Genomic DNA, 22977 nt, shown 5'->3' with positions numbered 1-22977 from the left:
TTTCACTACAAAATAATTTATTACAACAGCTTCAGCGCAAAAACTCCTATGTACAAGCACACAGCACTGACTATCCTATTAGGGGACCTTCTTTTTCCCCCTTGCTTTGCGGACCTCTTCTATCAAATCTTTCAGATACTGGATCTCCTTGGCCAGAGCATCTGCCTTCTCTTTCAGAACCTCATTCTTCTTTTCTAGCTCTTTACATTCACCAGTGAGGGCCTCCTGCTCTGCCCTTTTTTTCTGACGGTACCTGGTGGCTGCTGTCTTGTTCTGCTCCATTTTCTTCAGTTTCTTATCCAGCTTCTCAGCCTTCATTTTTGCTATTTCTCCAGGAGGATCATAAGGTTTGGGGCGGGTAGACCCACGGGGGACACCTGCAGATGGCAAGCTCCTATTTGGAGACCCCCTAGAGGTGGAGGGGCTGTGCTGGGGAGAGCCTGGATATGACTCCGGGCTCATACAGATGCCACTGTCATTATCTGAGGGGTTGTCTTCCTCCTTTACACACTGGGGGATCATGGTAATGTAAGCAGTAGAGTCGGGCTTCCTATCTCCTTCAGAGATATCCACTTCACTCCCTAACTCTAAACTAAAGGAATGGTCTGGAGTGGAAGAGAGGACCCCTGGGGGAAGAGGTTGTAAGAAGGTGAAAGGGGCAACCTGATCGGTTTTTGTTAAACACTCTGGGAGATGGCCAATTGGGTTCACTGTCTGGGGGGGCTCCTTGTTAGTCTCTTGGACTACTGGGGTAAAGAGATCACACGTGTCATCCAACGTGGCCAACAGCTCATCTGGCATGGTTTCTAGGTCATCCAAACGAAACAGGGCATCGAAGTCAAACTCCTTCAGATCCATTTTCTCCAACATCCAATCTGTCCCGGAGAAGGCATCCTCTGCAAAACATTTTAAGAGTGATGAAGCCAATTATCAGATACACAGCTCTAACACCAGACCCAGCCAGGCAGATGAAGGCGGCCACTCACCCTTGCCGGTATCTGAGGCATTGACCAACCCATCCACAGCCAGCCATTCGGAGGAGCCCGCCTTAGCCTTGTCACCGGAGAACCCATGAGGTTTAAAGTGCTTGGCCACCTCCAGGTAGTCATCTAAGAGGCCTAGGCTTTCTTCAGCCCCCAAACCCGACTGGTCGAAGGGGGACATCAAGTCCCCCGCCAACACCTCGCTGCTCAGGAAGCTCATCTCGCTCATGGTGCGGGGCTTTGCTGGATTCGAGGAAGGTGCTAAATTCGAAGATGTCTTTGTCGGTTACAGCAACGCTGCTGCTGGATGCCGTGAGAAGCCTGCATAGGAATCGGAGGGCAAGGCCCATCAGGGGCGAACCTGTCTGAGAAGTCCATCTTTTTCCCCGAGACGCGTAACTAGTAAATGCGATTCTGGTTGGAGAACGCGGAGCACGGGGCCCCAGGGCCATTGCGTCGACCTTCAAGAGCCTCCGACTCGGGTGGCACAAAATGGAGGCTCGGCCATTCCCCAGCCAGCCGCCCAGAGGAAGGCGCGCGTCCTCACGTCCAAATACGGTCACGGCCGCCGCGCCCCGCCCCGCCCCGCCGCCGTGACTCACACTCCGCCCAGCCGCCATCTTAGCCGCTGCCACGTTCGCGGGGCGACAGCTGCAACTCCCGGGGGCTCGCAACCCGGGGATGGTCCAGTGAAGACAGCCCCGGTGCCTGCTGCGCCCCTCGCCCGGCTCGGGAACGCCGGAGGCTCCGGAAAGCCCAAGCCGGGACCGCGCGTCCGGGCGCTCGTAAAACCGCTTCCCCCTCGGGGACCCGCCCCGGCCGCAACCGCGCCCGGCCCCAGTACTCACGCCATGGCTTAAGCCGCTGGGGGGTGCCGCTGCAGAGCCTGGTGCTGCTGCCGCCGCTGCAAAGGCCAATGCTGCCGCAGGCACTGCTGCCTCTAAAACGCCATGGTGGCTGCACACCCTGCGAGAGGGGAAGAGGGAAGACGCGCGGACTGAGACGACTACATCTACCGGCGGGCGGAACAGAAATGGCCGCGAGCCGGGGCCCGCGAAGCCTTTATAGACTTCGCATCAGAGGGACGCAGCACTGAGAATATCCTTCCGCCGCGGGCACGTGACCTCGCCACCTGCCCACCCGCCGACGCTTCTCTGACACCGCCACCAGCTCAACCCTCAACTACTATGTCCCGGCAGTGGCTAGGAAGGGATTGTTTATTTTTAAGGCCTCACGAAAGGAAAAAGGCGCACTACTTTACAATAGGACTACGACTCGAGCCACTTTTCTCAGCCACCGCGGAAGGATCTCAGACACTCCTCGCTTCCGGCGTTAGCTCAGAGAGCGGGGACTTCTTTCATCACAGAGAAGCATTTTATTGTGAAGGCCGAGGCTACCAGGTTGTCGCGCGAGACGCTGGCAGGTACCGCGCGTCGAGCTGATTGGTCTAAGCATGATGAGTCATGTATACCTCGAGTCTCTATTGGCTCCGGGTCCAAGGTAGGCGGGCTGCGAGGCCAGAGAAACCACAGTCTACGAGGAAAGGGGCGGGACAGTTCCCGCCGCGGGGCTGTCACCTTTGCCGTTTCCTTTTTTGAGACTACCACGTTTAAGTGTTCCCCTTGGCTTGGCCACCACCGCGCAAAAAAACTTTTGTCCAGTATGCAGTCAACAATGGCTTCAGACCTAGTCCCCGTCATGCAACCCAAGTCCGTCCTTCCTGCACCTGGTGCTGTCCTTTCAGGACCGACTTGTCGGGCGTCGGACCTGGAGAGGCTGCCGGAAGTCACATGGTCCGGGCTTTTCTCCAGAGCAGCCCCCAGCGGGCGGCTGACTCGGTGCCCAGCTGGAAGGGCGGTGTGGGAGGGCACCGCCACCGATCCCTGCCCGCCCACCTGCTCTCAGAGGCCGGTCCGCGTCCTTCCCCGCACCCTGTAGTCAGGAAAGGTGCCGACTCCATCGCCCAGCCTGTCTAACCGACGGCCATTCTGCTAGCACGTCCGCTGCTGTGTGCGGTCTGTGTAGGGCTCTCTGGCTTATGCAGGCCGTTTCCCTAAACAAGGTTTGTTCACCTGGCATCTCACGCTAAGGTAGCTTTAACTCTGACTTCAGGCAGAGCCCACTTCCCAGCAGCTCACTCTAATGGCCCTGGGCAGAGGCGCTAGGGAACCACGTCCAGTCCTGGGGCCGGGCGTTTGGGAGCAGTGGCCCCGCGTCCCGCGTGGGGCCAGCCCTCCACGGGGAGCTGAGCGACCTGCCTCCCTCCTTCAGCCCCGTGCAGTCACGCCTGCTCCGCAGAAACTGTCTCCCTCCTCCTAAGTGGCCATGTCATTTATAGCTGGGGCACTGGCCCAGTGACTTGTCCTCTCGGGGCCGTCTCCTCGGCAAAATGAGGCCAATGAGTATTCCTGACCTTAGAATTGAGATCACACGTGGGAGGCGCCTAGCGGCGTCTGGCAGGTACGTGGTCAAAAACGGCTGTAGTCTTCTGACGCCGACCTCCGTGACACCCTGTGTCCTCAGAGGTTCCCTTACTCCTGATTTACTGATGAACCAACACCTGCAACCTGCATCCACAAGGCACCCTAGGTGCTGGGACTAAAATGTGGCTTTTCTTTGTGGGAAATCATGAATGTGAGGCTACCCGGGTGGCTCACGGGGTAGAGCGCCTACTATCAAGCCTGAGGCCCTAATTTCAAACCCAGTGCCACCAAATTAAAAAAAAAAAAAAAAGTCATCGACCAACAGGTGGCCCAGTCCTTCACTGCATTCCAAGATGGCTGGACACAAAGGCAACCATGAGTGTGATGACACAGAGAAGTCACTGCAAAGGAAGAAAGGATCCTAAGCCATTACCTATGTCTGCCGAAGGACCCTTGGGCCCTCCTTTTGCTCTGCAAAGAGACTTATCAGAGGCTCTTGACACATGATCATGCAGATGGTGGTTGACACTACAGAGGTCACAGAACGAATCTTGTGGCTACTGTCCCCATTCTATTACGGAGACCTAGGTCAAACACTTCAGTGGTTCTCTTATTTTCCTATAGGAAAATGTTTCATACCACATGCAAAAGTCAAAGTTGTTGGAAAGGAGTTTTATTTTCTTTTTCACTGTGTTCCCCAATTTAATTTCCTCCTTCCAAGAGAAAGGATACCAGTTCTCTGTGTCTAAGCTACTCCCACATGACCTAGCCAAGACAGGACATAAAAATTGGTGAGATTCCAAATCGACCAGCTAACACATCAACCACCACTAAAGGGCAGGCAAGTGACAGGAAGGCAAGTGAACTTGGCCTCAGGGACCAAGAATTTAGACTACAAGGTGATGGAAAAGGTAAATTCCCTTCATGTCCCCCCCTCCCCCGCCCCGCCGCCACTCCAGTATGCAAGTGACCACAGAACCCATGTTTCTGGTATTTGGACCATTACAGTCAATATAAAAAAGCACCCAGCCTGGTGCAGGGGTCAGCTTTGTTCTAAGTGTCTCTTACCATTTTCCTTGGCCTTGACCTTCAGACAAAAGACCAGAGTTCTAACAAATCCTCTAAGAGCAGAAGTTCTCAGCCAAAACATAATCCCAAGGAAGATGTACTGTGGCAGTGGACTGTGAACACATGCAGGGAAGTCCTACTTGCAGGACCCCCTCAGGGCCTCTCAGCACCCTTGATCCTGAAGCTGACTCCTCATCCGAACTATCTGAGCTCTAGGGTGAAGACCAAGGGAGCAAAATAAGCTCACCTGTGTGTCAACAGGTAAGACAGCCAGGGCCAAGACCTGGAGATAGTAGACTTCAACACAGCTTTTCCGAATGTGAACTTCAAAATCTTTCCTTTGTTTTTAAAAAGTCACAACCAAGCATAGGAAGTAAGATACTGCTATCCTGAACTCACTTTTTAGGAAGGGGCAATAAGGAAGAATTCCTTTATCAAAATAAACCTGGAATTTATTAGGTGTTCAAGATAATGATGAGTGCACTTTTAAGCATCAAGCTAAATGTGTGGTTTGCTAATCTAAGTGGTGTCAAAAATACCTCCAGATAAGTAGGAGCAGTTACTGCTCCTTCAGGCAAAAGTGGCAATTACTGAACAGGAAGGTGGGGGCAGGGGGACAGCCACTGCAGCTTTCCCCAAAGACTAAAAAGGGGTGGAGGGGGATATAATGTTGTCTTTGATGAGGTAAATAGCAGCAGAGGAAAACCTGCTCCACCAGCAAACCCTCTCCTAGTTCTGAGGTCTTGTAAGAGGCTCTTCCTTACAAGATAGCAAAGCCATGGTTTTGGTTTTATGAAGCAACCAAAAGAGCTGCTGTTAAAACAGGAGTTAAATTCATTTCCCTCCTAAATTCACAGTGACATCTGACTTTGATAACCCAGAACTTTTTAAAATCTTTTCTGTTTATAGAGTTCTTTCCAAGGTTTTATACGGAATTTGGTCGGAGATGACAGCTTGGGAAATTTTTAAGTTTTGTAATACTTATGGCTAGGACATCAAATCCCTTATGTCAACAGACTCATCTGTTTCTACAGCACTCTATCAAGCCTCCTTGGGGTCCAAGAGACACCAGATGGGACATCAGAGCCCTCAGTATCAGGTCAGCTCCTCTTCTACACCAAGCCCCCTTAGTGCTTAAGCACGCAGATGTTTCGAACTGAAGAAACAAGAGGCAAAAAAAACTAAATATAGTCAAGGTCACCCTAGTTCTCAACTTCCTGATCTGTGGCTAAAAGGGGACAGCCTCTATTTACCTCTGCTAAACTGAGGTGGTTGCTGCGGTCAGGGCTTAAAATTTAGCATTCATTCATGTCATCAGGAAGGAATGAGACAGCTGCAGAGCTTCACCAGAATCTCACTGATGGAGAGGCAGTAAGAGTAGATAAAATAAGACATGATGGGAGGAGAACAAAATACTGGATGGGCAGAGCAAAACCTGAATGACGATCAACGAAAGAAGACACACTGACATGGTGTATTCAGCACTCCTCCCCACCCTCAGGATACGTTCACATTGCCATAAATAGTGCAATTTTAGCAGCAGAAAACAAGACAGAGCATGAGATGCACCCACTTGCCTCCCCTGTATATTTTAACTTTGTGCTCTCCCTAGGTAGCACCAATTGCCACAGGTAGCAGGCAAGTGAGAGCAGGACAAGGGGTATGAGGGCTGTGCATGTTCACCCATCCTTTAGCCTCTGGAGGTGCATGCAGGGGCTTAGCAAACACCTCTCCCTTTGCTTGGGGGGAGGGGGCAGGGTGCGCTGGCCCTGGGCATGTCCTTGCTCTAAGGCAACATCCTAGAAAAGCCGGGCCTTTCAGAGGAGGACCACGGTCACTGAGCCCCAATTGGTGACTGGTTTTTCCAGCTGACAGTCTGTTATCCTCCCTCAGCCCATACTAAGGCTGTGTTCCTGCAAGGCCTTATCCTATTGGCAATACAGGAGAAAAGAGGTGAAACCCAGCATCCTGGGAGCTCCTGCCCTTGCTGCACCCAGGCCCCCTTGTCTGTCTGGCTCCGGTGACCACAGATGAGATGCAAGCCCTCTGAGCCAGCTCCAGACCCCACCCCTGTGCTCCCGCTGATGGCCACTAAGAAACACAATCTCCGTATAATTCTGCGTCCAGTTTCTCCTGCATGGGTAAATGTAGTGTCCCCAGGAGAGATATCCTCAGTACATTTGAATATAAGTAGCTTGGGGCGAGGGATAGGCTTATTTTCCAGGAACCAGGGTCAAAGCCGGCTCTTCCACTGGCTCCACCCCCAAAACCCTAAATACTGTCTAAGCGCTCAGTCTGCAGAGTTCAGCTTGCAAACAGGCAATCATAACTCTTCTGTGACATTCAACTAAAAGGCAACATTTCGATTAGGCAGGTATGTTTCAGGAACAAGAGCAAAACAAAAAGGTGTGAGTGAGAGAGGAAAAAGACAAGACACTTCATAGAAGATGCAAATGGGTGGGACAGGGCAGACAGAAACAGGAAAACTGGGCCAAAATGCAAAAGACCAAGTGGTCTTAGCAGCTCAGGCCAGCACTCCACCTTCTCCATTCATTCCAGAAAAATCAGCAAGGGGGTTAGGGAATAAGGAAGCACAGTGTTTGGTAACAAAAACAAAGGGTTGGGTGAGAAAATAGGAGACAGAAGAAATGTCATTCTAATCAACCAATATGAAGTGACCAGGATGATGACCCGCAAAACAGGAGGCACCTGGGGACCCTGTGAGGCACCAACTATGTAGCCAAGTGTTTCTAAAGGAGTCTCAGGGGTCTGACGGCCTGACCACCTGACACCCGCTTTGGCCTTCACCTGCCCTACGTCTGCAGCAGCACCTCTGGCTCAGACAATGAGCAGTAGAGAGTGTATCCCAATTCGTCTATTTCTTCAGGGGTGAGCTCTGCAAACAAGTTCACCTTGGGGTTCAGGGCACTGGGCAGGACTCCAACCTCTAAGTAACTGATGAGTCCCCTCAGGGCCTGCAGAAAACGGTCAGCCAGCATGTTTGGAGACCAGTCAGCCTCCTCCTGGGCCAAGTGAAGGATGACATTGGTTAGCTGGCTGGCAGTGAGGTGGCCCAGAGCTGGAGTGGACTTGCATATGGCCTTGAGGATCTTGAGGCACAGAGATCGGCAGCCTGAGTCAGCCTGGTCCAAAGCCCGCAGGCGTGCTGTCTCCGCAGGACGCAGACTCAGCCGCCACAGGTTGTCATACTGAGCTAGCCGGTGTGGTCTGGCCACCAAGACAGTGTCACCAAGGGTAACCGATGGCAAGAAGTCAATGACAAGATGTTTGTCCCGCTCATACTGCACTTCTAGTGTCAGGGCCTCTGGGGGTGGTGCTGGTCGGATCACATAGTCCAAGAGGGACCCTATGGCCGGCCAATTGATAGAGCCTGCCACTACCTTCTCAAATGTGTCTGCCACTGTCTTTGGGGAGAGGTAGCCCCCTACAACACAGCGGTCCCAGTAACTGCTACCACGAGGAAAATACTCTGGATTTTCACGACGAACCAGGAAGAAACCAGGGACATTCATGATGGTGTCCTCTCCAGGGATGCACGACCACAGGTTCTGCTCCAGCACAAGGGGCACGATAAGTTGGATGTGGTCAGCTGTCACCACCTGCCAAAATAATTAAAAATGGCTCTGAGGGGTTTACTCTACTTAACAGACATGCTTCCCCCCACACAGGGCTCACCATCTTACATTCCCCCAATAAGGGAAGCTAAGAATTCTTTCATGTCACTGAGGCAGTTCACATGAATTCACATGATGAAGAAAAACCAGAAAGGAGATGGAGGCAAGAATACAGGAAGGATCAAGTTTCTTACAACTTCTTGAAAGTTCTGAATATGACTAAAAAAAAAATGAGAAAGGGTTTAAGAAGACATAAGAGCAAAGTAACAAAGGCTGCCACAGGGCACGGGACTCATAGAGGAGGACCTCGGTATTTCTGGTGAGCCTGGGACTCTGGCTTTCTTGGCCAATGACATTACACAGAAGTACCTAGTGGGTGCCCAGCACCACCCTCATAAGAACCATCTTGTTACCTGCAGATCATCATAGAGGCTGCCACTCAAGTACATGTCCCGAAGTGGCATGTCAGGCAGCTTGGCCCGCAGGAAGCTCCGGAGCTCAGCACATATGTCCACAGCAGCTTGCTTGGCCCGAGCCTGCTCTCCAGCAGGGATGGCTGCCCGGGTCCGGTAGTAAGAAAGAAGTTTCTCCTGCAGGGACATGCGGAGTCGTGACTTCTTCAAGTCTACCTGGCCCTTCCTGGTCAATGGCTTGGGCCGGGGTGGGCAGAAAGTATCTGCCAAGGCAAGAGAGAGGCACATGAGCACTTCCCACACTTGCTCTGTCCACTGCTGCCTCAGCCCCAGAAAGGAGGACTTGGGACAAAGGGAAAGGGTTTGAACAGCCTGACACATCCATACTTGAAAAATGTTTGTGCAATGCAGGAGTAGCACTGATGTCCAGAGGTAGTCTGGGGCGGGGAGGGGTACCAGCCTTCCTCACCTATCTCAAAGGCCGAGGGTTCTGTGGGAAGGGTCTGTAAGGAGCGGCTCAGACCTGTCTTCATGTCCCTGTTCAGCAGTCGGGGGGAGCCCATCCAGTTTGGTTCTTCCCAGCTCCTTTTCCCTGAATGGCTCAGGCGGGTAGGGCTGGTTGGGGCACTGATTGCCCGATCGTACATCTGAAATAGCAGAGGATCCAGGACATATATATCAGCCTTCTTTTCTCTACTTCCTTTCAGTCTCTATCCCAGAAGCCTTGCCCTAGGAAGTTCTTTTTTTTTTTGGCAATGCTGGGATTTGAACCAGGACTTTGCACATGATAGACAAGTACTCTCCCATTGAGTTACCTACACCCCTTCACTCAAATTATTTTTTTAATAATAACTAACTCTAGACTATAGAATACAGTGCTCCATGCAGAAAATCTCTGGAAATACTGACATACGAAAGATATAGGAGCTGGTGGAGTGGCTCAAACAGTAAGAGCACCTGTCTAGCAAGAGTAAGGTCCTGAGTTCAAACTCCAGCACCACCAAAAAAAAAAAAGATACAGATTTATTCATAATGCTATAACCCAGAGAAAACTCTTCTTAATATTTGGTATATTTCTTTCTAGAGATATGTATTTATTTAATCAGGATCATACTGTGTGTGCACTTTTTAACTTACTATCATTTTGCTGATTTCCTCTATTACCAAAGACACTTCAACATGTTCTGACTACATAATAAATATACCATGTTGAACACTGATTCATTTATTTAAGAACCAGTGAAAGCTGGGGGGTATGACTCAAGTGGTAGGGTGCCTGTCTACCCAATGCAAGACCCTGAGTTCAAACGCCAGTACCACCAAAAAAAAAAAAAAAAGAAAAAAAGAGGACTGGAGATGTGACTCAAGCACTAGAGCACCTGCTTTGCAAGTGTAAAGCCTTGAGTTCAAATCCTAGTTCCATAACAAAAAAAAAAAAATCTCAGCATCCCCAAGGGATTAGTTCCAAGACACCCCAAGATACCAATATCCTTGGATGCTTTAAGTCCCTTAATATAAAATGGCACTGTAGTTGCCAACCTGCATATATCCTCCCATGTTCTTTGAATCATTTCTAGATTACTTATTATTCCTAATATTCCTATATTACAATGTAATAATAAAGACAGTTGTTACACTAATTGTTCAGGGAATAATGACAAAAAAAGTCTATACATATTCAATACAAATGCCAATTTTTTTAAGAAGTATTTTTGATTTGTAGTTGGACGAATTTGTGAATGTGAAATCCATATATACAGAAGGATGACTATTTTTAGGGGCTACTATATATGCTGGGCATTGTTCTAGTGCTAAGAAAACCAAGAGACCCAATCCCTGCCTTCATGGAGTTTCCAATCTACTAGGGGAATACAGGCAATACATACTAAACAAGTTAAATATGAACTTATAATGAGACCCGTTAAAATATTATTTAAAAAAATTAAGAATACAGATAGAGCAGGAATAAGAACTCCAAATATATGTATGGTGTAGTGTTGCTACTTTAAATAGGGTATTCAAGGGAGGACATATTTGTTATTTGCATTGTTTTACTTGATGGGATAAACTACTTTATTTGTATTGCTGATGATTTCTTTGGGGCAGAGTCCTACAAAGAGACTTACTGAAGTCTTTCAAGGTCTCATCTAATCATGCCAAATGACCAAGTTACACTCCCACTAGCAGTGTCCAAGTATTGTTCCGGAGAGCTCCATTCCTTAGAGGCTGCCTCACTACCTCTATCCAGGCCCTAGCTGCATACACTTACCCGCTTAACTGCCAGCGTGGCAATGCCCAGCATGGCCGCTCCACCCACCCCCAGCACCAGCCGGGCATTGGAGAGCACAAAATCAATGGCCGTGCCAATGCCATTGTCATCCTTCTTGCCTTTGCGCTCACCAGCGCCTGCCATTGCTCACCTGAGAACCAAGACAGAACATGCGTCACCACCTGGAACCTCAAGAACCAGCCCCCTGCACCTCCCTCCCCTTGCCTCTAGTACTGCATGCTCTAGGGTCCAGAGGGAGGTACCGTGTCCTATGACACATCTGCATGCAAGGGGGAGGAACTGACACTGTGGACTGTGGGAAAACCTTTCCATGACCTATTGAGATTATACACAAAGCATTGTTCATTATCAGTCCTTTTCAGTATTACAATGAAGTATCCCACCACACAATAGAACCCTCTCTCTACCCCTTCACAGGGTATAATGCAGATAGGGTTTTCCAACTTGGTCACTACTTCGTGAAAGTTACAAGTGAGAAGGGGCCGAGTATGGTGACACATGCCTATCATCCCAGCACTCAGGAAGCCAAAAAAAAAAAAAAAATTTCACTCTCAAGTCCAATAATACTCTTTTTTTGGTGGGAGTGGGATTTGGACTCTAGGCCTCACACTTGCTGGGCAAGCACTCTACAACTTAGTTGTGTTGGGTACTTTTGAGATAGGATTTCTTGTACTATTTGCCTGAGCTGGTTTCGAACCACAATCCTCCTGATTTCTGCCTTCCTGAGTAGCTAGGATTACAGGTGTGAGCCATCTGCACCCAACGAAAAATACTCTTTCTCTCATTAGAGTTCAGAACCTTGGTGGCACTTTCCTCTTCTCCACCATTTACGGTCAATAAAAGCTTCAGGTTGAGGGACACATTGAGACATTTGACTAAATAAAATATATTCCTACTTCAAATGCACAGTACAAGCAAGCCAAGAAGAGTTAAACCTGGGGTGGTGGGTCTGTCACCCTCCTTCCAGTGGCCACTGAGACAAAGATATCAAACTCAGGTGAGGCAGAGTAAAATCCCATCGGAAAAAAAGCTGAACACTCGAATTTCCCCACAAAAAACAATGACTTTCATTTTTGGAAAAAAAAACTTTGCGGATGTTTTTATAACAGGGAGAACCACTTGTGCCTGGCCCTCTACATCATCCTTGAATGAAGCAGCAGGACTAGAAGCAGGGGACAGGGAGAGGGGGCCTCTCTGGGACATTTGTTCCTGGCCCTTCTGATGACAGGAAGGAACAGGTGGTGGATGGTGTGGCATAATAAGAGGGCATAGGTGTTAAGAGTAGGAAATCCTGAGATTGAGTGCTTGCCTTGAGCTAATTAGTTAGGTAACCTCAAATGAGTTACTTAACCATTGGCTATGAAAAGGGGATAATGATCCCTGTATGGCCCAAAATCATAGGGTTGTAGTAAGGAAAAAACATTTGCTACATGACTGTATGAACACCTTATAAACTGTAAACATGCTCCACAAATGAGGGCTATCATTAAGTTTTTCAAGATTTCTATCCACAGGACAAAAGGTCAGCTTCCAGGAGGCAATCAGCAATGCAGACTGTCTTGAGTTCCACAGCACTTTCTGAGATGGAGCTCAAATGGCCTCTCAAACTCACAATGAAGCAATCCTGGGCTTGAGATCAAAACTATTAAGTAGAGCAGGCTTGCTAAAGGCTTTTTCTACTATAACGTGATACTCTTACTCCCATTCATGTACCAAGTGACATCACAGACCCGGTGACCGAGAAGAGACAGTGTCCACAAGCTCCAACAGGGAGACATGGTCCTTACCCTAAGACTTACTTCAATCTGTCCAGGTGAACCTGCCTCCCTGCTGAATACTCTTCACTCAAGTTCTGCTGCACCAGCCTACAGCTTTCTAAGATACAGGAGGAATGGCCTGGCTCTTCAGGGCAATCAAGGAGGAACACTTGTTTCATAGGTACAGTTTCTGATTTAGCAGATGAAAAAAGTTCTAGAGAACTGTTCCATGGTATACTTTATACAAGTAAATCAACTATGCACTTAACATGGTATAAAAAATAAAAAATAGGTGCTCACTTTGGCAGCACATATACTAAAATTGGAACAATACAGAGAAGATTAGCATGGCCCCTGTGCAAGGATGACACACAAATTCATGAATAAAATATTTAAATAAATCAATAAAAAACAGAAAAGGAACACTGGCACAGTAGTCAGGGATGGAGAATCTAAGCTCTGCCAACATTTCAGGTAACTTTTATTTAACCTGTCTCCCTAGACAGAAAAAAAGGGAAGAGAAACACTCACCACCCCAACACAGTAAGGATGATGAGATCTTGAAGCTTTTAACTTATTTTTCTTAAAAAAGTTAGCTGGGTACTGGTGGCTCAGGCCTATAATCTCAAAAAAAAAAAGGCCAGGTGCCAGTGGCTCACACCTACACTCCTAGCTACTACTTGGGGGGCTATGATTAGGAGGATCACAGTTCAAGGCCAACACAGGCAAACAGTTCGTGAGACCCCATCTCAAAATTAAACAGAGCCATGCCAGGCACCAGTGGCTCATGCCTGTAATCCTAGTTACTCAGGAAGCAGAGATCAGGAGGATTGCAGTTTGAACCCAGCTCGGACAAATAGTTCTTGAGACCCTATCTTGAAAAACCCTTCACAAAAAAGGGCTGGTGGAGTGGCTCAAGGTGTAGGTCCTGAGTTCAAACCCCAGCACCGAAAAAAAAAAAATAGACAGACATATATATATGGACTCAAGGCAAGGCTCGAACATTAAGAGTGCCTGCTTTGGAAACACCAAGTACAGAATTCAAACCCCAGGGCCACTAAAAAAACAACAAAAAAGGATAACTCACCCTGGGTCTTTGAGCCTTCATCCCAAAGGTTCCTATGCATGTAAAACTTTGATCACACAAATGTCTAATCAAACCTTTTTCTTGTTGGCCTGTCTTCTTACAGAGGTGTCATCAGCCAGGACCCTTTAAAATATATACCCTCCAAGCATATATATATTTTTTTGTTGTTGTTTGTTTGTTTTGTTTTTGACGTACTGGGGCTCAAACTCACAGCCTTCACCATGGGCCACTCCACCAGCCCTATTTTTGAAAAGGGTTTTTCAAGATCGGGTCTTGTGAACCATTTGCCTGGGCTGGGTTCAAACCGCAATCCTGATCTCTGCTTCCTGAGTAGCTAGGATCACAGGCATGAGCCACCTGCGCCCAGCAAATGACTTTTTTTTTTTTTTTGGTGGGACTGGGTTTGAACTCAGGGTTTTGCACTTGCAAAGCAGGTGCTCCACCACTTGACCCACACCTCCAGTCCTATACCTCCACGTATATATTACACGCTAAGCATTTTACACATAGTAATTTTACCCCTTAGTTCATAATATTATCTCCAATTTAGAAGTAAAGAAATTGAGGCAGGTGCTTAATAACTACCCCAAGGTAACTTATCTTGTCAATAAATTGTGCAGTTAGTATTTGAGCCAGAGCTTAAACTGCTAGGGAGAACTAACAGTTTGCAAGCCCACATCATTGCATGTCCTCGCTATTAACCACCAGACCATAAGCTTCTGGGCATATGCACTGCTACATTTGACACAATAAGTATCAGTTGCAAGAATGAACCATAAACTCTGTGGCATTTGTGTTTATTTTGTGTTTTGAGACAAGTGTCACTATGTAGCCCATGAAGATCCTAACCCTCCTGCCTCCATTTCTTGAGTGCTGGGATTGTGGGACATGGCACCACACCCAGTTCTTTTTCTTGGTGGCAAGGTACAGCATAACTCACAGTCAACACAAATTAGAGTCGAGCACTGGTGGCTCATGCCTGTAATCCTAGCTACTCCTGAGGCACAGATCTGGAGGATCATGGTTCAAAGCCAGCCCAGGCAAATAGTTGTGAGACCCTATCTCGAAAAAGCCCATCACAAAAAAGGGCTGGTATAGTGGCTCAAGGGGTAGGCCCTGAGTTCAAACCCCAGTACTGAGGAGAAAAAAAATCCTAGAATTACAAATATTTCATTAACTCACCACTTCGATTGGAGATCTACTACCCCTGCATGTGCTGGGAGTCTCCAACAGGTATCACCCCACCCTGGTCCTGTATTGCCAAAGACAGGTCTGCCAATCAATGCAAGGGGCTGAGAACCAAAAGCCACTATGTAAGGCTCTTTCTACTGCTTTCCCTCTCAGATAAAAAAAAGCACCCTCTACCCAACTGGCAAGCCGCCCACCGCAGCTATCCTTCATCTTCTCTCACCTCCTGCCTCACCCAACTAGCCACCATGCTCCACTGTTGGGCAGGCTATATTTACAGGGGACTACTCCTACCACCTCAATCCCTGGATCCCTCTGGCCAGACTGGCTGCTTCTAATATCTCTCACCAATTTACTCTACATACTGTCCTAGCATGCTCCAAGACACAAATCTGGCCATGTCATTCCTTTCTTACAAAGCTGTGATGCCTTCACAGTCAGATATTGTAGTCTCCTTAATAGGGGATTCAATGTCTTTCCATACCTGTCCAGCCCAACACCAGCCAATGGCCTTACAGGTGCACCACTCTAACCATACTAGATTTGAGTTTCTGGGCTACAGTACAGATTCCACTGCCAAGCATCTGCTTATTCTTGCTCCAATGCCCAGCAAGCCTTTATTTCTCAATTGAAGTAGGCCTCAAATGTCCTCTTTTCTACAGCTACCTGTAATTCCTTCCCACTCCCTCCCCCAAGGCAGAGCTGTGTCTTTACTCTGATCTACACGGCTCTTTACACAGCCCTCTAGCATAGCACTGCTCATGTCATAGACTAGAATGATTTCCCACTGATCTCCCTAGACTGAGTTCCTTGATGGGTCCTATCTTTCATTTAGCCTTCCAGAATGCCAGGACCATAAAAGGGCCTCTAAAGAGGTTGCTGAATATTGCTGTGGGACTTCATGATGACACTAGCTTCGAGAGAAACAGAGCTATCATAGCACTTGCCAAGTACCAGCCTCAGTGCTGTGCGTGCAGTTCCGTTCACTTCTCATTGTAATCTGAAGAGGTAGGTACTATTAGTTTCATTTTACAAATGATGAAATGAAGCCTGGAAGAGTTTAGAGACTTTCTCTAAGTTCACAACTATTAGTAACAGTGACAGGATTTGAATCCAGGCACTAAACTTTGACATCTGTACATTATGCTTGCTTTATAGATTGTACTGTAACAATACAATCATGTTTTAGGAAACATGATCTGACATGGTAGAACTATGAATAGAAAAGCAAGTCAGTTTGGAACTGAACTCTAAAAGTTTTAACCAATGTCTTTTCTAACATTTTCACAAAAATGTTCTATGAGCTCTCACCATAATCCTGGCTACTCCGGAGGCAGCGATCAAGAGGATAGCAATTCCAGACCAGCCCCACCAAATGGCTCAAGTGGTAGGCCTGCCTAGCAAGTGTAAGCCCCTGAGTTCAAATTCTGGTACCACCAAAAAAAAAAAACAAAAAACCCTCTATGAAATGATGACAGTAATTCTGTTTTCGTGGGGCTTGAAATTCTTATTTTTCTCAGTAAGAAAACCCACCTCAAAAAAAACCCAAAAAACTCTTCTGTTGGTTGGTGCAGTGGCTCATGCCTATAAAGCAGAACTCCATCTAACCAATAAAAAGCTGAGCATGGTGGCACACACCTGTCATCACAGCTACATGGGAAGCATAAATAGGAGGATCACAGTCCAGGCCAGCCTGGGCATAAAAAGTGAGACTCTACTCAAAAAACAATGAAAGCATAAATGGCTGGGGATATGGATCAAGTGGTAGCATGCCTGTGTGGCAAGAGCACGGCCCTGAACTCAAACCCTAGTACCACCAGCAGAAAAAAGAAAATCTACTTCTGAACTAAGTGTGGTTCAAAAGATACAGCACTTGACTAGCATGCAAAAGACCATAACATACCTATACTTCCTCCATGGAGTTCTAAGGACTACAGGGAAACTTGACCCTTTCCTACTCCCCTGCACCAGAAACACAGAAACCTCCAGGAACAAGGGCCTACCTACCTGAGGCTTCTTAATGCATCGGTGAGGTGGGGGTTGAAGAGGGCTGGAGAGTCTGCCGAAAGCACCTTTGTCCTCTTTCCCTTGGAATTAGGAAGGGTAGGGGAAAAAAAAGAGGGTCCTAAATTAATCCTCCTAGTTTGCTATTAAGGAAGACCAGGCCTTTCTCCAGCTGCTTTTCCCGGGCTTCAGGATCCTCAAGCTTCTGATTTTTCCGGAACTCCCGGCGGATACAGGCAAAGTAGAAATCCCGATCAGTGTAGCGAAGCTCTCGACCCTGGCGCAGCAGAGCCCGGTAGAGACTCACCACCGCCTCTCTGCTGCCTGGGGCCATGGGGGACTGGCAGGAGCAGGGCGTCCTCTAAACAGAAGACAAGGAAGCCCAGAATCAGAACCAATGGAGCAGGGCCTACAAATACCATGTAAGTCGAGAGTTCTTAATCTAGGGTTCAGAGACTTCCAAGGTTTTATACTATGACTTCAGGGCTAGAGTCCAGCCTTCCTAGAAAAAGTTCAGGTTAGGGTTCACCAGAGTTTGGAGCTGGACTGCCTAGCCTTGAATCCATAGCTCTGGTACTCAATCCCACTGAACAACAAATCAGCTTCCTCATTTGTACAACAAAAATGATGACATGGCGAAAGCACCTACCACATAAGGTTATTTTGAGAACTGTCCAGGTAAAGCACCTGCAGTGGAACTCTACCACAAGGCATGGTCCAGGATGGCTGAAGACAAGGACTCAGCCATGCTTGAATCCTGAGACCACTGATGAGTTGTCTTATTTTGGGCAGTTTTCCTCACCTCTGCTTGCCTCCGTTTCTCATCTGTAAAGTGAGGGTTCACTGTACTTTGCCCAAATGGTCAGTCTTACCATTAAACGAGTCAATGTACATGAGCATGTTTAGAACAGCATTTGGCACATACTGAGCTCCTATCAAGGACAGCTACCAATAAATATGACATTCAGTTCTACATGAAATGCCACCACCTTCCTTAAGTACCGACCCGTACACAAGCACCACTCTACATTTGTAAAGTGCTTTGTCATCCATTATTACATTTAAACCAGGAGCCTAAGAGGTCAGGGTTCACAATAACAGATCCCGCAGTGAAGCGTACTCTGCTTGGGCGTGCTATCCACCCGTCACGTAAGTCATCCTCTAGCACCAGTCCCAGGGTCACCATTATCCCCATGTTAAGTGGAGATAACTGACGCTCCCGGGGGAGTCACCTCCCCACAGGCCACAGCTGTAAAGGGGCGGCTGCTCCTGACCCCAACCCTGCCCGTCCTGGACTGCGGTCGCTTTCCATGTGTGCAGCACCGACTTTCCAGCACAGCGCACGCACACGAGGGACTCAAAGCACGCTGAATTAAAGAAACAATCCTCCCCACGTCCCTGTGTGGAAGAGATAACCACCCTCGTTTTAAAAATAAGGAACTGGGCCGGAGGGAGAGGTACGCGACTGGACAAAGAGAGTCTGGACTTTGGGCCCAAAGTCGACCAGCCATGGCCTCGGGCCTTGCTAACTTCCCGAGCGAGCCATGAACCCGGTGCCTTTTTCCTCAACTGCAGAAGAGCCGCCCCTCGGGCCTAAGGGCCTCCCGAGGCAGGGGAGATGCACAAGACCCACGGAGGTGCTTGACGAGCTAAAGGCGACCGTCACGCGAGGTTCTGTTACTACAAGGTCGCTGAGCAGCGGGCCCGGCCAGTGCAGTTCCTCCGCCGGCCCTGGGGGCGGGGCCGAGACCCCGAGGCCGGGGCCGGGAGGCTCGGGGGGCACTTGGGCGGGGCGGGGTCCGGGCAAGGCCCGGGTGGGCTGAGGAGAGCCCCTGGCACGGGCCGGTAGCCCCAAGCCCGGACCGAACTGGGGGCGCAAGCAGCGGCCCTAAGGGGAGGCGCAGAGCGTCCCCGGCCGTGGGCGGCCTTCCCCTCCTCCCTCACTCACCCGCGGGCCGCGCGCACTACCACTCCTCAGGACTAGCCTGTCGCCCCGTACCTCTTTCGGGGTCACTCAACAATATGGCCCCTTTACTTCCGGGACACGACCTCGCGCTTGGAACCGAGGGAGGGACGGAAGGGAGCACGGAGGCGGGCGGAGGCGGAAGGACTTCCGGTCTTCCCTCCGGTCTCCCTCCCGAGGCGAGCGTGGGAGCTTCGTTGGGCCCCGCCCCTCGGGTGTCTCCGCCCACAGTGCTGAGCCCCGCCCGCCTCGTGACGTCACCAAGGCCATGCGGGCCCCGCCTCCTGGAGGGTCGCAGTGTCCCTGGAGGTCAACTGTGGGCACCGCGGGGATAACGAGTGGATAGAAGGGAGCAGCCGCGGGTGTCCTCACTGTCAACGAGGCCGAAGGGCCTGGTAGGCCCCCCACCTGTTGCCAACCTCTAGCCTGCCAGGAGCTCTGGCCAGACCCGGGGCCCCCCCACCTGCTGATCTCTGGCAGGAGCGGAGATTCTAATACTAATACTATTTTCTCGCGAGACTCTCAGAGCCTCTCCAAATCACTTTCTCAGATCGCGTTCTTTTCATCTCTCCATGGTGTTCCCGTTCCCAGGCCCCTGCCTCCTGACAAAGTCCTACCATTTCTTCAAAAGTCTACCGCAAATGTCCCCTCAGAAGTCTTTTCCAGTCCCCTTCTTGCCCTCCTCCAGCACACATAGGTGCCTCCTTTGGACTCAGAAATGTCCACATCGCTATAATGGATCTAGACCGGTTCTGCAGCAAAACCTGCTGCTTGTTATTTTCAGGCACTGTTCTTTATCCATTTGCTTCACTAGGTTTGAAGACAGAGGCATGTCTCTAGGAAACTGTAAGCTCCTCACCCACAGGCTTCCCACAGTGGAGTCAGGACAGGTTTTTTGGGGCACATTTCCTAACCTCAGCTCCTGGGTTCTTATTAGGATTAAGCTGACAGGAGGAGGGTGGGCTCTTTTTCAGAGTAGTTGGCCATTCATACCTTCATGCTACAAATTCAGAACCTCTTAAAGTGCAAAGCACTGCTGTAGTTCAGTGGGAAACAGACCCAGTGCTGGTCTGAAGAGCCAGGAAGGGCATGGAGGGAGGCAGTAGGGGGCCAGAGAGGTGGCAGAAGAGGTCCATAAGAGGGGCAGCAGTGAAGGAGCCACTGTAGGATTTGGAGCCAAGGAGCAATAGAACCTGGCTTCCCTTTAAAAGCATCAGTCTGGCTGGAGAGTAACTGATGAGAACCAGGACTAGAGAGGGAGATCAGGCAAGAGGCTATTGCAAATCACAGGGGAGAGAGGCTGCAAGCTTAGACCAGCGAGGACACAGAGGAGGTGGAGAAGTGAGCAGATCCTGCTTGTATTTGGAGTCTGACAGGACTTGACAGAGTGTGACAGCAAAGGGCCAATGGCTTCATGTTTCTGCCTGCTCCAGCCTGCTTAGGGCCATGTTCAAGGTTTTCCAAATTGCTGGAAGAAGGCTGCTTTCCAGGCCAAGTCTCCAGTAGGTTGAGAAGGGGCATAGGGTAGCCCCCACCAGCAGTGGGAGACTGTGAGCCACTGGACTCTGGGAGAGGCCTTAAGGAGGAACAGGAAGACCTGAGGAACAACAGAGGCCTAAAACAGGAACCACTTTGGATGTGTAATCCAGAACCTTAGGAATTGCTCCCTGGGGCTGGCTTGGCTGGAAAACAAAAGTGCAGTTCAGCAATTATGTCCCTCCCACCCCTCACTCTGAGACAGGACCAACACTTTTATTAAGCCTGTATTGTGTGCCAGCCACTGGACTCAGTACTTCACAAATGTGTTGTGTTTAACCCAATGTGCCTATTTGGTAGGCATCATTATCCCAGTGTTATAGATGAGAAAACCAAGACTAGAGGGGCTCAGTTAATTCCTCTGAGCCCTGAGCTAGGTGGCAGAGAGGCCTGCAGTGGGACTTAAGTCTGTCTTACTCGGAAGTGTGTGTTCTTTCTGTTCTTCAAGGCTGCCCTACTTTGCTCTTTAAAGAAATAATTTTGTAACCCAAATAAATCTAATTGGTGATATTTTCAGCTGGAAGACCAAGTGACCATTCATACCTCTTCTGAACTTCATGATCCTCATGATTTTCAGGAGAGACAGATGGAGGGAGATCCTGGGGAGACAGGTCCTGCCCTTAGGATTCCCCCCACCCCAGTCATCTTGCATGGCAGGCTGTGCTCCTCCCTGCCCCCAGTACTCCATGGCCATGGGGGATGGGAAGTAAGGCGTCATCTGGCACTCATATGTATTCGTGGTGCCTTGTGAGCCCCACAGCAGAGCACTGACCCAAATCCCAGGCTCTGCTGGGTTTCCCTGGACAAAGGGCATTCTGGGATCTGTTGGATGCAGCATTGATATAACCCTTGGTTTCACATCTGGATGGAGGCACCTGGTTCTTATGGGGATCATGGCTGGAGGGTGAGGGGGGTTTTCGTTCCCGGAGCAGCTACTCACACACAGTAGGTATTTAACTGTTGAATGGATGAATGAGTGAACATTTTCCAGAAAGATACAAGTCCTGGGAGAGATGGAATGTTTCACCTGAGTCAGGGTGGTTAGGTCTGTCTAATTTGGAAGGGGCATAGGTTGGCAGTATCTGTGGGACAATCTGTTAAGCTTGCTGTGCCTTGGTTTCCTCATCTGTGAATTGGAGAAAGTGGTATAAATGATAAAAGGATAAAAAGGGCTGTTGAAGATTAAGTGACAGAGGGCAAATCATGTTAGTATAAAATGTCATTGTTCTCTCGCAGGCATGGATGGGCACGGGAATATTGGCCCACAAGCAGACTTTGGAAAAGCAGGACACCAATCCCAGGGCAGGACCTCAGGGGAGTGTCCGGCCACCGTTCCCCTGGCCCTAGAACATCAGTGATCAAGGTCTGGAGATCCAGTGGGCTAAGGCAGAATGCTGGAACAAAAATGAGCAAAATTATTTTGCTGAATGACTCATGAGAACTAACACTATTGTGTCCTCGTGTCACCCAAGTAGCCACTCGTCCAGCATTTACTGAGCACCTGCTATGACCAGGACTACAGGAGGGATTATAGAAGTAAAGCGTGTAGGTAGTTCCTGCCCCCTTAATGGTCAGTCAAGGGTAGAGATAGACAGGTACCAGACAAGTGCTGGAGACACACCTTCACAGGGGCTGTGTGAGCCTGGACAAGCCTGGGGATGAGCACAGGGTGGGTGATGAGGGTGAGAAATGGGGCTCGACAGGTCATCCAAGGCCTTGGAAACACCAGGCAGCTAGGCATGCTACAGGTTGTCCCACTTGCACAAAAGGTTGATGTGGAGTGGATTGGAAGGATTGAGCTCTGCCGCCTGACAGCTAGACGGTAGTTTCCACACTTATAAATGGAGACTCATTAAAGTGTCTAAGTAATCAGAACTTGAAACTGACTTGTGCCAACTACGATCGAGGGAGACGAGCTGGTCAAGTGCATTGTTTGCAATGAGAATTATGACTATGATTGAGGGCTTAGGGAATCCCCAGGATGATGGTGCAGTGCCTGGCAGAGAACTTGACCATAACCTTAACAACAGTGAGAAGTTTATGCCTCCACCAGACTTTGTGTGAGATCAGTCTGGCGGCTTTACGGGAACAAGACTGGCCAGCTGAGCCCTGCAGGAGATCAGTTCCCAGTGGAGCCCCACGGCTTGCACGTGAGGGACCCAACTGCTGATAGCAAGAGTTAGTGCTTGAGCTCTTCCTGCATGCCGGCACGTACACGACCTGTTCCCCTGATCTTCAGCACAGATTTGCAAGGCTAAGAGCTGGCATTGCTCCAGTTACAGTCAAGGAACTGGAATTTTTTGTTTTGTTCTGTTTTTTTTTTTTTTTAATCGTTTTTACATTTACTCACATGTGTATACATTGGGCCACCTCCCCCACCCCCATTCTGTTTTTGAGATGGGGGTCTCACTATAAAGCCCAGGCTTGCCTTGAATTCTTGATCTTCCTGCCTTACCCTTCCAAATGCTGGGATTATAGACATGTACTATCAGGCCTGGTTGGAAATGGACTCTTTAAGGGACTGTAGGTGGCAAATTAGAATCTGAACTCATTCTGAACCTCTGAACTGTCCATAGAACAAATGAAATCTCTCAGGACCAGGATTACAGAAACCTGGGGAAAGCCCTGGG

General features: G+C 49.1%; 3 protein-coding genes and 1 non-coding gene across 7 annotated transcripts; 1 reads left to right on the top strand and 3 right to left on the bottom strand.

The window, feature by feature from the left end:
- Positions 1 to 2028, bottom strand: Atf4 (activating transcription factor 4). The gene is made up of 3 exons (XM_020174049.2): positions 1832 to 2028; positions 987 to 1304; positions 1 to 896 (listed from the first exon to the last, which is right to left on the bottom strand). The coding sequence occupies exons 2-3, from the start codon at positions 1210 to 1212 to the stop codon at positions 79 to 81; spliced, it is 1044 nt and encodes a 347-aa protein (XP_020029638.1). The 5' UTR covers positions 1213 to 1304; positions 1832 to 2028; the 3' UTR covers positions 1 to 78.
- Positions 2029 to 4063: 2035 nt separating this feature from the next.
- Mief1 (mitochondrial elongation factor 1) lies at positions 4064 to 16990 on the bottom strand. Of its 2 annotated transcripts, none has more exons than XM_074084528.1 (4): positions 16852 to 16990; positions 8992 to 9169; positions 8523 to 8785; positions 4064 to 8094 (listed from the first exon to the last, which is right to left on the bottom strand). In XM_074084528.1, exons 2-4 carry the CDS (start codon positions 9167 to 9169, stop codon positions 7288 to 7290), a joined length of 1248 nt encoding a protein of 415 aa, XP_073940629.1. In that variant the 5' UTR covers positions 16852 to 16990; the 3' UTR covers positions 4064 to 7287. The 2 variants fall into 2 exon arrangements, with proteins under 2 accessions (XP_073940629.1, XP_073940628.1); XM_074084527.1 differs by lacking the exon at positions 16852 to 16990 and adding an exon at positions 10792 to 10935.
- LOC141426016 (U6 spliceosomal RNA) lies at positions 12862 to 12965 on the top strand. Its single transcript, XR_012451130.1, has one exon. It is a non-coding gene; the product is annotated as a U6 spliceosomal RNA (small nuclear RNA).
- Positions 16970 to 19001, bottom strand: Miurf (mitochondrial elongation factor 1 upstream open reading frame). Of its 3 annotated transcripts, none has more exons than XM_074084529.1 (2): positions 18848 to 19001; positions 16970 to 17209 (listed from the first exon to the last, which is right to left on the bottom strand). In XM_074084529.1, the coding sequence occupies exon 2, from the start codon at positions 17180 to 17182 to the stop codon at positions 16970 to 16972; it is 213 nt and encodes a 70-aa protein (XP_073940630.1). In that variant the 5' UTR covers positions 17183 to 17209; positions 18848 to 19001. The 3 variants fall into 3 exon arrangements, with proteins under 3 accessions (XP_073940630.1, XP_073940632.1, XP_073940631.1); XM_074084531.1 differs by having other exon boundaries at positions 18797 to 18984; XM_074084530.1 differs by lacking the exon at positions 18848 to 19001 and adding an exon at positions 17498 to 18586.
- Between the last annotated feature and the right edge of the window lie 3976 nt (positions 19002 to 22977).

The sequence above is a fragment of the Castor canadensis genome, chromosome 8 (genome assembly GCF_047511655.1).
Source record: "Castor canadensis chromosome 8, mCasCan1.hap1v2, whole genome shotgun sequence".
NCBI classification, from domain to species: domain Eukaryota; kingdom Metazoa; phylum Chordata; class Mammalia; order Rodentia; family Castoridae; genus Castor; species Castor canadensis.
The sequence above is the reverse complement of the archived record's forward strand: the minus strand, read 5'-3'. Positions and strand labels throughout refer to the sequence as shown.